At 51.7% G+C, this 12,962-nt stretch overlaps 2 protein-coding genes across 6 annotated transcripts in view; both read right to left on the bottom strand.

The window, feature by feature from the left end:
* Window positions 1-338, bottom strand: part of TPM3 (tropomyosin 3) — a 28,872-nt gene extending 28,534 nt beyond the window's left edge. For all 5 annotated transcript variants that reach the window (XM_015813362.1, XM_015813366.1, XM_029283610.1 and 2 more), the window contains exon 1: window positions 225-338. In XM_015813362.1, the coding sequence (XP_015668848.1) occupies window positions 225-338 (114 nt within the window). The remainder of the gene's footprint in view (window positions 1-224) is intronic.
* A 5,292-nt stretch (window positions 339-5,630) lies between these two features.
* On the bottom strand, window positions 5,631-9,086 carry CUNH1orf43 (chromosome unknown C1orf43 homolog). The gene is made up of 7 exons (XM_015813381.2): window positions 8,998-9,086; window positions 7,843-7,944; window positions 7,287-7,404; window positions 7,138-7,191; window positions 6,402-6,568; window positions 6,205-6,263; window positions 5,631-5,850 (listed from the first exon to the last, which is right to left on the bottom strand). The coding sequence occupies exons 1-7, from the start codon at window positions 9,013-9,015 to the stop codon at window positions 5,655-5,657; spliced, it is 714 nt and encodes a 237-aa protein (XP_015668867.1). The 5' UTR covers window positions 9,016-9,086; the 3' UTR covers window positions 5,631-5,654.
* Window positions 9,087-12,962: the final 3,876 nt, after the last annotated feature.

Raw genomic sequence — 12,962 nt, 5'->3', positions numbered from 1 at the left:
CTGAAGTTGGTCTGACTCTCAAAAGACAGATTCTCTGTCTGTCCATACCCTCCCTGGAGCGACACAACAGCCCCGTGAGGTAGGACAGACCCAAAGCAAAGAGGAAATTGCTGCATCCGGGCGAGCCAAGGCGGTCTAGGTTTCGGAAGCCTCAAGCTGCTAGTCCTCAAGCCGCCTTTTTCGCTCTTTTTCTCTCTCTAAACCAGGTTTATCCTGGCCCCCACCTGCTTGCTTCTCTCCTCGGCGTGTTTCTGCTCCGTCTCGGCTTGTTCTGCCCGGTCCAAGGCATTTTCCTTGTCCAGTTTCAGCATCTGCATCTTCTTCTTGATGGCTTCCATGGTGCCGGAGGGCGGTGGGCACGCGGGCGAACGAGCGGAGAAGCCGGACCGATGGGCAAAGTGGCACGGGGGGCGATTGCAATCGGCTGATCGCCCCCTCTGCTCTTTTTATAAGGGCCCCCTCCTTCAAGCTGGCGCACCAGTCTTCCCTTTCTGGGATTTGACCACCCGGGGAGGGGGCGAGATCCTTCTCCAGGGACACCCCCCCAATCTCCCTCCCTCCTCCATTGTCCTCCGAGGCCGAGGGAGATGTTTGCAGGCTGAGGACAATGGCCATATTTGGCCCCACTGGGTGGACAGCTGGTTGCTACTAATAGACTTCCCAAAGTGGGGAAAAAGGCCAGCAGGAGGGGCAGGGCTATGGGGGGGGGGAAAGCTTTGTTCCCGGAGAGGAAAGAAGGGCAGGGAGGACGGTCTCCCCGAAAGCCGAGCACGGCGGATGCTGGAACTGGTTTCCCTGCACATTGCAGAGGGTGGACTAGATGACCTTTGGGGGACCCCCTCCCAGCTGCACTTGTCTGCAGCTTCACGGACGTCTCCTGCTAGAACAGAGAGGGCTCCGGGTGGTCCTCAATTTACGGCATTCGGAGTTACGACGGCACTCGTGGCTCCAGCCCCAACCCAACCCGTTGGGGTTTTATTTCATAAGCCACGATCAAACAAGCCACGGCTTAGCCAGCCTCTCAGGCGGGTCCAGTTCTGTAAGATCCGGGGGGGGGAAGGGACAGTTCTTTTTTTTTGTTGTTGTTCTTGGTTTGTTTTTAACTTTATTCAGTTTCCACAAAAAAAGTGAAATCTAAGAAACCGGCGAACGAGAGAGAGTTGGGAAAACGAAGAACGGGAAGATTAGAAGTCGAAAAAGGAAAAGAAGGAATAGGATAGAAAAAAGAATAAGTTCCGAGTCTCTTTGGAACAGATCCAAAGATGAGGTGTCTCTAAAATTAGCAATAATACACAGTATTTCGTCATAAACCATTCCAATTGTCAAACATCCCCCCCCCAATTAAAGTGAGATATACTTCTTTCATCAAAGACTCAAAAATCTCTTTTAATTTTCTCCTGAGAAAGCCAAATTAGGAAAAATAAAAACCATCCTCAGCTCTGAGGCTTGCAAGCAAAAATCTAGCTCTTCAAGGAAAGCGGAATTGCAAAGGGGATAATTAGCCTGCCCTCTGGTGGCCAGGCCGAGTAGGGCAGGCGGAGGCGGGACATTGCAAAAATTAGCCTAAATAAAAATAATCAGGGTCCACATCCGGGTGCATCTCAACCCCCCCTTCTCTTGCTAGAGGCAAAAAAACGGGGTGCACCCCCCCTAAAACTGAATAGAACTGAATGGCTTTTGAAGCTTCAGGAATTAAGGAAGGAAAAAAGAAGAGCAGAACAACAGAGTTGGAAGGGACCTTGGAGGTCATCTAGTCCAGCCCCCTGCTCAGGCAGGAAACTCTCTACCATTTCAGACAGTCCAGTCCAGTCTCTTCTTAAAAACTTCCAACGTTGGAGCATTCACAACTTCTGGAGATTTTGAGTCATTTTCTTACATTTTTTCTCCTTTTTCAATGCTGGGGAAGCATTTCCCTGTGGTGAGAATTCAATTCCCAAACACCCAGATTGGAAAAATTCCGTCCAGACCCAGGAAGGGGGTTTGAAAGACCCCGAACTGACCCAGCTCTCTCTCTTCCGGTGGGCGCTCTTGATGCTGGTCGAACAATCCCGGCCGCTCTCGGAATATGTTTGATATTTAGTTGGGTTTCACAGTAGAACAACCTAATATCAAACATATCAGATAGAGGCCGGGGAGCGAAAAGCCGGGCGCCCAAAGCTGAGGGGACTTTTCCAGGCCAGGATGGAACTGCAAAAAAGAGAGAGAGACACACACACTTAAAGATCACCGCAATTTGGGGTAGATGGACTCACAAACATCATCTGTGTGAATTAAGTTCCCATCAAGTTATGAGTCTTTTTACACGACTTGTATCCGCAGTGGAGCCCAACATTTGCGTGGCTAAGTGAGGCAGTTGTTCAGCGGGTTTTATGAACTTGCTCGTTGCATGTTGTTAAGGCAATTGCTGCAGTTGTTAAGTTAGGGGAACAGGGTTGTGAGTCAAGGGCTGCCGGTCAACGCTTGAGTGTCACTGCACAAAACGTGGCTGCTTTCGTTTGGAAAACATGGCACCTTTCAGCTGAAACCTCACACTGCATTTAACCTGTGGATTTAGATAACCTGTTGTGCCACAACTTTTCTGGGAAACCAGATGAAGTGGACTTGGTTTGAAGGAAGGAAGGAAGGAAGGAAGGAAGGAGGGAGGGAGGGAGGGAGGGAAGGAAGAGAAAGGGAAGGAAGATGGATGGATAGGGAAGGAAGGGAAGAGAGAGGAAGGAAGGAAGGAAGAAGACAGGCGGTAGGGAAGGAAGGAAATGGATGGATAGATAGGGAAGGAAGGGAAGAGGATGAAAGGGAAGGAAGGAAGGAAGGGAGAAAGAGATACGGAAAGATGTAAAGCTCTCAACTTGATTTATATGTTCTCTTAGATGGCCTTCAGAACGTGACTGCCACACTCAGAGAGAAAAATTATTAATTCCGGCAGCAAAAGGGAACCTCTGCATGCCAGTGCAGTCTACCTTTAAACATCCAACCCAGACCATCCGTGGGCACTCTCTCCACCTGCAGATTTACAAGCCTCTGCCAGCACCTGCTGCCTCCTAAATTAATTTTGGGACCAAGCCCAGAAAACGGGAGAGAATCCCCCGCCCTGCCAATAAAGCCAGCAAGAGATTTTCATTCCGCCCAAAATTGCTGCTGGTGGGCACCAAACTCACCCCCAGTTTAAATCCAGTGCCAGGAGAAGCCCCACATTTGGTAGATTTCCTTGACCCTTTTATTCTCCCAGTCTGCTTTTCCAGCTGCACAAGGGGAAGACGCCCCCTCGCCCACACCTGTGCTAAATTTTCCCTCTCACCTGCATCGTGCCCGTTCTCGGCATCCCTCTGCCGCTTGGCCAGCCTCCCTCCTTTATAACCGTCTCTGGCTACCCTCGGGCACCCTAGAGGGCAGGGGCTGTGCCCCTTACGCTCCCTGAGATCAATTATCCAATTGATTTTTTTTTTTGTCCCATCTCTTGAGTTTTGTCAATAGCCCATCAACATCTCTCCATGCCCTGGAACGGCTACCCTACTTTTACACGAGAGAGAGAGAGAGAGAGAGAGAGAGAGAGAGAGAGAGAGCTTTAAATTCAGGTGCCCAGCAATCTTATTTTTCCCCTTTTTTGGCGGGGGGGGGGAGGGAGAAAAAAGGGGGGGACATTGGTGGGCTCCAAACTCTTTGTGGGATCCCACTTCTAAAGCTACACGTTTCCAGAGAAGAGATTTAGCTGAACCTCCAGAAAGAGAAGCAGGATCAAGTGGCAGAATTCAAGAGGGAAAAAGAATGCAGATAAAAATAAAATAAAATAATAAAAAATAAATAATTAAATTAAAATACATCCATAAACTGGTGGGCTTGTATAAGAATATGCCAGCAACTATCTCAGAATTATAAAGTTTTCATGTATTATTCGACATTTCTCTGCAAAATATTTGTAGAACATAAAGACATCTCTAAAGGGCTAGTCCAGTTAATAAATAAAAACCAGATTAGTGTCAATGTATTCTTTATTTCAAAGCTTTTTTTTTTTTTTAAAGATGGGTGTATAAACCAGACCAGCTTTCCACTTTTCAAAAGCACACTGGCTCTTAATTAACGAATTGGGATAATTCAGCCTAACTGTGCTTGAAAGAAGTCTTATTAAAGCGAATTCGTTAGAGACGTTTGCAGGAATTGGTACCCCAGCTTAAAAAACGAAACCTGGATCAATTTATCTCACATTTCATTTATAGCTTTGAAAACATAGGAACAACAAAGCCACAACTGGACAGAATATTTATTTCTTTTTAATTGAACTTATAATTTATTTCCCCGATGATCTCCTTGAACGCACCACTTTTATTCAAAAATATATACTCTCATAAAGTTTGAGAAAGCTTTAAACATTTCTGCTGTGAAGTCACCATTGACCGGCCAAATTATCTTCCTAGCACCTTACCCTAATGCCCAACTTACTTTTACCCTGAACTAACATTCGTGGCTTGCCGGAAAACCATTTTCAACAGGAAGGTTGAGAAGGGAGAAAAAAAAATAGCTTTGCAGGGGGGAATGTGGAAACCGTTGCCGACAGAGAAATAAACCTGTTTATTTCAACTAAACCAGGATGGAAAAAAATCGCCACTCTTCTCCTAAAAGAAGCCCTGTCCAACATAATGGGTCTATTTTGGAAAGAACACGCGACGTTCGATTCATCTCAGCTAATTATTGTCAGGCGTCCTCCCACATTAGTGCGACGCTCATTCTTCTCCGTCCCCCATTCCCACCAGCCTTGTTCCATCACTGGCGTAGCTAGAATGCTAGTTTATTGATCTCTCGCTTCGTCCGATGATGGTCATTGTTCCCCCGGAACAAAGTTGAGTGCACACGGTTGAGTGGACACATCCCATTGACCTTGAAGAAGGGACAGCTGGCCAGGAAGAACCACATCCATGTCCCCCCCACCCCTGGATGGGGTCAACTGGTTAGACTGGGGAGGCTCCCAACCACCCAGTGAAGCTTTTCACGCTCTTCCCGGCTTCCCCGTTGACCTTGGCGCTTTGATGCCCCCCCCAATACGGACGCATCACACAGATGCCTGATTCCACTTAGTGACAAGACGGCTTCAAAAATGGAACACCCCCCTTCCCCCCCCCCCGTTCTTGTTTGACGAGCCCTCCGGCTGGGCAGTCAGCTGGCTCCGTGCAACAATCGGCCCCGAGTTGAGAGGTCCAGTTGCCAAGCTGATTAGTTTGGAGATAACGATTTGTTTTTATTGTTATTTTTTTTTTTTAAACAGGGAAAAGCCAAGAACCGTCCGCCGGGGCGGCCTCGAAGGAGGAATAAATAAACCAGACCGAGACTGAAAAGTCTCACCCGAACTTTGATCTCTGGCCCGATCTCGGTTTGTTCGGCATGCTGGGAGAAACGAGTCTTTTGTCAATAAACAAGAGGCAAGATTTAAAAAAAAAAATATGAAAAGAAAAACAGGGTGATTTACAAAGCTTCGGAGGCCGGAAGGAAGTGTGTGTGGGGGGGAGTCTTCTCCGCCCTGCCCACCCCAGAATCTTTTCACAGCAAGGGACGGGCCGCGAGGGGCAGCCAAGCCTGGGCAGAGGCAGCCAGGTTGGTTTGGTCCAGATTTTTTTTGGGGGGGAATCGGAGCCCGCCCCCTGCCCCCCCTAGCGCAGGTGGGAGCTTCACAGGGTGCTCTCCAGGGTGTTGTAGCTGTCCTTGAAACTCTTCAGCTCCAGGAAGTGCATGGCCCGCTTGCTCTTGTGGCTGGAGGGCAGGTAGGTGACCTGGATGGTGGGGCTGGAGAGGTCCGGCAAGAGGGTCAGGTCCTTGGCCGCCGACTGGTGCTGCCGCTGGCTGCTCTCGCCCCGGGCCTTGAGGCTGAGGGAGGAGGAGGGGCTTGAGCAGGGGGTTGGACTAGAAGACCTCTGAGGCCCTTTCCAATTGTGATTCTGCTGTCCCTACCCATTCTTTTTTACTTTTTTCCTTCCTTCCTCCCTTCCCCCTGCCTCCCTCCCTCCCTCCCTTCTCAATTCCTTTCCCTTCCCCCAGCTTCCTTCCTTCCTTCCTTCCTCCCATCACTGGAGGTTTTCAAGGGAAGAGACTGGACCTGTCTGGAATGGCATAATAAGGTCTCCTGCTCAAGTAGGGGGTTGGACTAGAAGACCTCCGGGGTCCCTTCTGACTCTTCTTATCCTGCCCCTTCCCTCAACCGCAGCCCCTCGGCCAACTTACATCGTTGCCAGCTCGCGCAGGGCCTCCTGGAACTTCAGGAATTCCGCTCTGCTGAAGGTCTGTGGCAGAAAGAGAGGGGGGGGAGAAGCAAACCCACCCATCTTTAAAAGCTGCCTGAACTGGAAGGGTCAATGGCCACGATAGGACCAGCCCCCTCCCCAGCCACGCTCCAGCCCTGGAAGGCAACGGGCACTCACCCCGGTCCCGTAGCGGGCGTCCTCGTAGCCGTCCAGGAGGGCATCGATCAGAGTCTTTCGGAGCCCCTTCAAAGGGCTGCTGGAGTTGCGGAGATCAAGCAAGTAAGCCTGGAAGTTCTTCTCAATGAGCAACTTGGGGTACCTGCCTTCCATGGAGTAGGGGATCTCTGCGGAGGGAAGCACACGAGAGACACGCTCACACGACACGCCTGGCAAGGAGGCCAGGAGCCTGGGTTGACTGGCTTTGTGGAATCCTGTAGTGGGTGGGACTAGAACTCACAGCCTCCTGGTGACTGGCCCAAAGTCACCCAGCCGGCTTTCAAGCCTAAGGCGGGTCTAGAACTCACAGCCTCCTGATGATTGGCCCAAAGTTACCCAGTCAGCTTTCATGCCTAGGGCGGGACTATAACTCACCATCTCCTGGTGATTGGCCCAAAGTCACCCAGCCGGCTTTCATGTCTAAGGCTGGACTAGAACTCATTTCCTCCTGGTATCTAGCCTGATGCCTTGAACTGACACCACGCTAGCTCCTGGAGTCATTAGACACGTCTAATGAAGTCATCTTTACAAACCAAAGTTTCTCCAAACAGAGCACCCTCAAAGGCCGTTTCCAAAATGGGAAGCCCCCTCCTCGGATTATCTTCTTACACCCCAGGTAGCCCCTGGCAGCTAAACTGAAGCCAAGTGCAAAACAATGGACCCCTTGTTGCCCTGCTGGACACTTCACTGTTCTTACCTGCTTCTCTGACAGCATCCAAAGCTTTCATCCGATACACGTAGTCGTAAGGGACTGAAATGGAAAGGGAGGAAGCTTAGTTGGGACCAGAGCTCCCAGGCTGCTGCCCTCATCCCACCCACCCACTCCAGGGTCCAGGGTCCAAGTACATGGGTTTCTAGGCGACTCCAGTTGTAGCAGCCGAGTGTCACTGTAGAACAACAGCCGGGGTTCGTATCTGATGTCCTGAACCCGGGACAGTCGGATGTCAATCTCCTCCTTGAGTCCCTGAGAGGAGAAAAGAATGGAAAGAAGAGAGAGGAGACAAGGATGAGTTTCGCAAATCTCCCGTTCGGACTCTGCCACCTTGTGTTTAAAGATAGATTGCTCCTGACTGGGGGAGCAATTTCTGATGGATTTGGCTGCCTGCCACCGCAAACGTATCTGTTAGGAAGCAGCCAAGACCGGCAGAAATATAATTATGGAGATGCTCCCGCGGTTGCAGATTATAACATGCCCTGGAGCCGTCGACAAAGGAGAATATTCGGAGCTCAAGGTTGAAATGAGGGGGTCCTTGGTGCTCTCTGAGTGGGTGGTTTTCTTGCAGAAGTTTCATGACCCAAGTAGGTTACATCATCAGAGCTAGCAGGCAGGGGTGTTTCCAGAGAGGAGGAGGATCTCCCGCCATCCAGACAGGAAAAGACACCGGCTTGTCCACCCACCTACCTTGGGGGCGTGCTGGCCCACCGGCACATGGGGGCCCCGGCGAGACTTCATGGCGAATCGCATGATCTGCCTCTTGACGAAGATGAAGAGCAGGACGAAGACCTGGAGAGGAGGCAAAGGTAGGGTTGGTGGGGCTCCTGATGCGAAGAGGGGACCCTCCCCAGCTGCAAGGAGGGGCAGCCTAGCCTACCTTGCAGGGGTGTGGTGGGGATGGCCCTAGAAGGTTTGAATCCCAGAGAAAAGTTTGAACCCCGAGGAAAACCAGGAAAGAAATAATAATAGTAATAATCATAATCATAATAATAGTAGAAGTAGTAATAGGAAAGACTCCAAATGGCCAAATCCAGTCTAAACATCTGGCTGATTGTGTGACAAGGTATACAGGTAACAGAGTAACAATATTAACTTATATCATTAACATATATTACTCTAGTATATTCATAATTAATTCTGTGGCACTAAACAGTAATAACGAAGACTAAGAAGAGTAATGAATAAATAATAATAATAATAATAGGAATGGACTCTAAAAGGCCAAATCCAGTCTTCACATCCGGCTATGCCAGACCATAAAAGCAGTATTTTTATTCATTCATTTATATTTAATATTACATCTTTATGACGCCCATTCCAGTTCTATTCTATTCTCTGTTCTATTCTCTACTCTATTTTCTACTATTCTATATTCTATTCTGCACTATTATTCTATTCTATATCCTATTCTATTATTCTATTCTATATTCTATTCTATTAAGATTTTTCTACATTGTTTATTCAGAATTAAATCTGCCCTGCCAGGCGATTCTTACAATAACACCGACATAAATTTTATGCACGTAATATTATGTACTGTAATAAATCAAACGGATGATCTCAGGCCTCCGCTCTCCAAACCCCGGCTGTAGAACTCCAACTCCCATCGCCCAAGACACCCCCCCTCTCTCTCCCGCACTACAAAGCCCATCGCCCACGGCGCCCCCCACCCCCTCCCCAGTCCAGGGCACCGGTTTCCTTCCCCCCTTCCCATCCCCGAACCAGGAGGACCAGAAGCCCGCTCTCCCCCTCTCCTGGGGGCGATGGGGAGTGTAGTCCCAGCCCGCCTGAGGGAAGGGCGAAGGCGAAAGGCGGCGGCCCAGGGGAGCGGATTGGCCTCACCAGGCTCCCGTAGGCCATCACCAGCACCACGTTGACCCCGGAGAGCCAGTTGCTGGACGGGACCGGCGAGGAGGAGGAGGAGGGAGGAGAAGAAGAAGAGGAGGAGGAAGAAGAGGCGGCGGCGGCGACGGGGGAGGAAGCGGAGCCCGCCATAGCCCGGCGAGGCTCCTGGCCCGGCCGCCCTCAGGGCCGCACAACATGGCCGCCGCCGGAGCCGCCCGCGCCCGGTCACGTGGCTCTGGCCACGCCCCCCCGCCTGCGAGGTGGGCAAGGGGTGAGAGAAAGGAAGCTGAGGTCAGCTGACCGGAAGCAGGGGGGAACCACGAAGAGAAAGGCGTTCTCGGGCGACCATATTGGAAAGCCAAAGAGTAAAGGAGGCTAAGAGGCGTTCTCTGGGTTCAACACGTCCGGTTCTCAATGGAACATGCGGGGCAGGCCTCCCGAACGATAGAAAAATTCTCTCCACCGCCCAAGATCTAAAATTAGCCCGGGCAGAGACGAATGAGTAAATAAACTCCTCGCAAAGCATCGGTAGAGACTTTGCCCGTTTGCCGATGCTTTGCTTGCGTGGCCAGCCCCGCATCGTGGGATGCCTGTCGCACAGGAACCGGAAGTATACAGCCGAAATCTTTCACTTTCTCCACCCCCAGGCTGGAAAAGGAGAAAGGTTGGTTAGGTTGCGGGGGACGAGACGAGAGATGGGGGGGAGGGAAAAAAAAGAGAGAGAGAGAGAGGGATCCAAACAGAGTCACGTGCTCGGGGGCGGGGCGAGAGCCGAGGAAAACAAACAGGGAGGGACGGGGTAACGCGCCTCCTTTTCTTCTTCTCGCCCTCCCTCCCCTGCCACGCAGGCGCGCTGGCGCTGGCCCGCGGGCGAAGGGGGCGTGCCGCGGCCACCTGACGCCCCACCTCGCGCGTGCGGCCCCGCCCCCCCGCCGCCGCGCGTCACGTGGCTGAGGGGGCGGCGCCGCGCCCGCGCTGGCTTCAGTTGTCAGTGTGCGTGTGGCGGCGGCGGCGGCGGCGGCGGCTGAGGTAAAAAAAAAAGAGAGAGAAACTCTGAGGAGAAATGGCGCGCGGCCCCTTTAAGAGCCGGCCCCGCCCCCTTCTCCTCCCTCCGCCTCCCCCGTTAATCCCCGCTTTACTTTTATGAGGCGATCCCGGGAACCGGCGACGGCGCGGCGGCGGCGGAGGAGGCGGGTATCCGGCGTGGCGGGCGGCTCGGCCGGGGGCTCCGGGGACCCTTTTCCCGGCCGGCCTGACGGGGAGGAAGGGGGCGTGAGGAGGCGGGGAGTTCCGGTCCGGAGCGCCTCCGCCGCGGCCTAGTCGGCCGGGCTGAAGCCGGGGACTCGCGTAGCGCGCCAAGCCGGGCCGGGCGAGGCCAAAGTCGGCCAAGACCCCGGAAGGGGGGAAAGGTGTTTTTTTCCCCCGACCTTGCCCGGATCCATCGTCGCTCCTGGGGCCTTCCGACGGGCCTCGCCACTCATCCGAGGCCCGGGAAGCCCCGGCAGGCCCCTCCCCCCTCCCCCCCCGCGAGCAGCGCCGGCCCTTCCTGCCCGGGCGAGGCTGCTTCCCCCTCGAGGAAGCGCCGCTTCATTGTTTCCTCCCGGGCCCGCCGGCCTCGCCTCGGCCCTCGGGGGGCAAAGGAGCCGAGGGGCGGACTGGGGGGGTCTCTTTCCCCCGGCAGGGCACGTGGAGGGCCCCCCGGACCCCCGATGTCCTTTGGGCCCCCTCCAGCCGGGCCTGGCTCTTCCTTGGGGGGCGATCAGGCCTGGAGGAAGCCTGCTCCCCCCCCGGCCGGTCCCGTCTTCGGGAGGGGGCATCGCGGAAGTGGGGCTGGGACTCTTGGCTCGTCGGTCCGCCTTTCCTGGCTTGGAGGGGAGGCGTTGCATCTTCCCCCCTCCTCGAAAAGGGGCAGGAATCTCTTGTGATCTAACAACATGGGATCTCTTCGGCCTCCCTCAAGCATGCGGGTGGGGTGGGGGATCCTTTGCGGAAGATCAGTGTCTCCGTTTGCTTCCTCCAAAAGTGGCAGGGATCTCCCCGAATCTGATCCAAAGTGATCCTCTCCTCCCTCTTCCACGCAAGGGAGGATCTTTCGCATCAGATTGGAGGCCCCGTTTGCCCCCTGCCAAAGTGGCAGAAATCTCCCCAAAGTGATCCCTTCTTCCTCTTCCATTGGAGTCCCTGTTTGCCCCCTCCCAAAGTGGCAGAAGTATCCTAAAAAAAGTAATCTAAAGTGATCCGTTCTCCTCCTTCCATACTTGGGGGTCTTTTGCAAAAAAATGGAGGTCCCTATTTGCCCCCTCAAAAAGTATGTGTGTGTGTGTGGGGGGGGAGAAATCTCCTAAAACCTAAAGTGATCCTTGCTCTCCCTCTTCCACGCAGGGGGATCTTTTGCATAAGATTGGGGGGGTGTCTGGATTTGCCTCCTCTAAAAGTCAGAAATCTTGTAAAATCTCCTGTAAAGTGACCCCTTCTCCTTCCCTCTTCCAGGCATAAAATCAGGCTCTTGATTTCCCTCTCGCTGCCCCCTCCCCTCTCATCCTCTCATCACTATCTCTTTATTTTGCTTTTTAATCCTCTTTTTTTAAAAAAAATATATTCGAAGGCTTCTTAATCATGGGAGTGTGGTTTCTCCTAAGCATGCCAGCTCCTTTTTCAGCAGGCAGGAGGGTGTTCCTTTGTTATGGTGTGAGGGATCGGTCAATCCACCTTTTGACTCCAGGCCTGGCTGCTGCTGAGTTAAGGGAGCCCCCCGCCCCACCCCTCTTGGACCTCGATGCTCTGTGGATCTGCTGGGCCGGAAGTTTTGCTGGAGGAATTTCCCAGGAGCATTGGAAGTTTTTAACTGCCCCCTCCCTTGGCAGAGAAAAAGCGATGTGGAACCATTTGAAGGATGAAGTTTCAGATCGTTTTATTTCTTTTCTTACAAAGCTAGCAATTGCCATTCTCCTTAGGATTCTGTAAGGCATCACTTTCCCAGACGCTTCCCAGCTCACTGTAATTCCCGAGGCCTTGGGAATTTACCCTGGTGCTCCTTTCTTCTTCCTTCTGCAGTATCCTGGACCTCTTCCCTTTGCAATTTCCCTTAAAGGAACAAAAGCCATTTTTTTGTGTGTTCTGTGTCACCTTGGATGACTTCACCTGGGACTTCGTATCTGTAATAAAAAGGCCTGCTGTTTCCTTCTCTTTAAGTCTTACTACTTGTGACATTCTTAAATGGCTTCTCCAAATGTACAGTTTGGGTCACTTCCCAGCCAGGAAGACCACAATTGTGGGAGTTCACAGTGGCTGCAAGTCAGCACAATTTCTTGGTGGATGGACAAAAAGCCACAGTAGATAATATCTTTTCATCCTTCTAAAATGTTCGCTGCTCCTCCTTCTCTCTTTCTTTCTACTCATCCCACAGACTCTTTTTCTTCCCTTTTTTTAAAGGCCTAAAACCAATGTTGACATTCTGGCTTCTTTTCCTGGCATCATTCTTTTCTCAAGGACATTCTTTCAAGCAAAATCATACCATAATAATTTTCTCAGGAATGGTGCTCCAATCTTCTCAATCATTGTGAGCTAAGCATTTTATTGTCCTCCAAAAGTACGCCGCTTCCTTCTGTCCCAAAAGAAATGAAAAGAATTTGGGGGGGCTGAGATTTTTTGTGCTAGCAATGTTTTTTCCTGGGGAAATGTGATCGTGAATCCTTGCATATTTTAAGCAATCTGCATTTTGTGTTTTAGTGTTTGACTGCTTTTTGAGTTCTCAGGTAAGTCAGCCTTATTTCCAGATGGACGTGCAGGGAACTACAATCTTAGGTTGAAGAAAGTGCTTGGCTATGATGCCAGATGCAGCTATCTACTCATCAAGACTGTCCTTTTCCCAATGGAACAATCACTTCTTATGACTTTATTTTTTTTTAAAGAAGAGGCCCTGTTAATCCAGCCTCCTTTTGTAAACCCAACGTGCAGTGGTT

This window comes from Protobothrops mucrosquamatus, unplaced genomic scaffold, assembly GCF_001527695.2.
Source record: "Protobothrops mucrosquamatus isolate PMUCROS unplaced genomic scaffold, P.Mucros_1.0 scaffold154, whole genome shotgun sequence".
NCBI classification, from domain to species: Eukaryota; Metazoa; Chordata; class Lepidosauria; order Squamata; family Viperidae; genus Protobothrops; species Protobothrops mucrosquamatus.
This window is presented reverse-complemented; position numbering and strand designations above follow the sequence as displayed.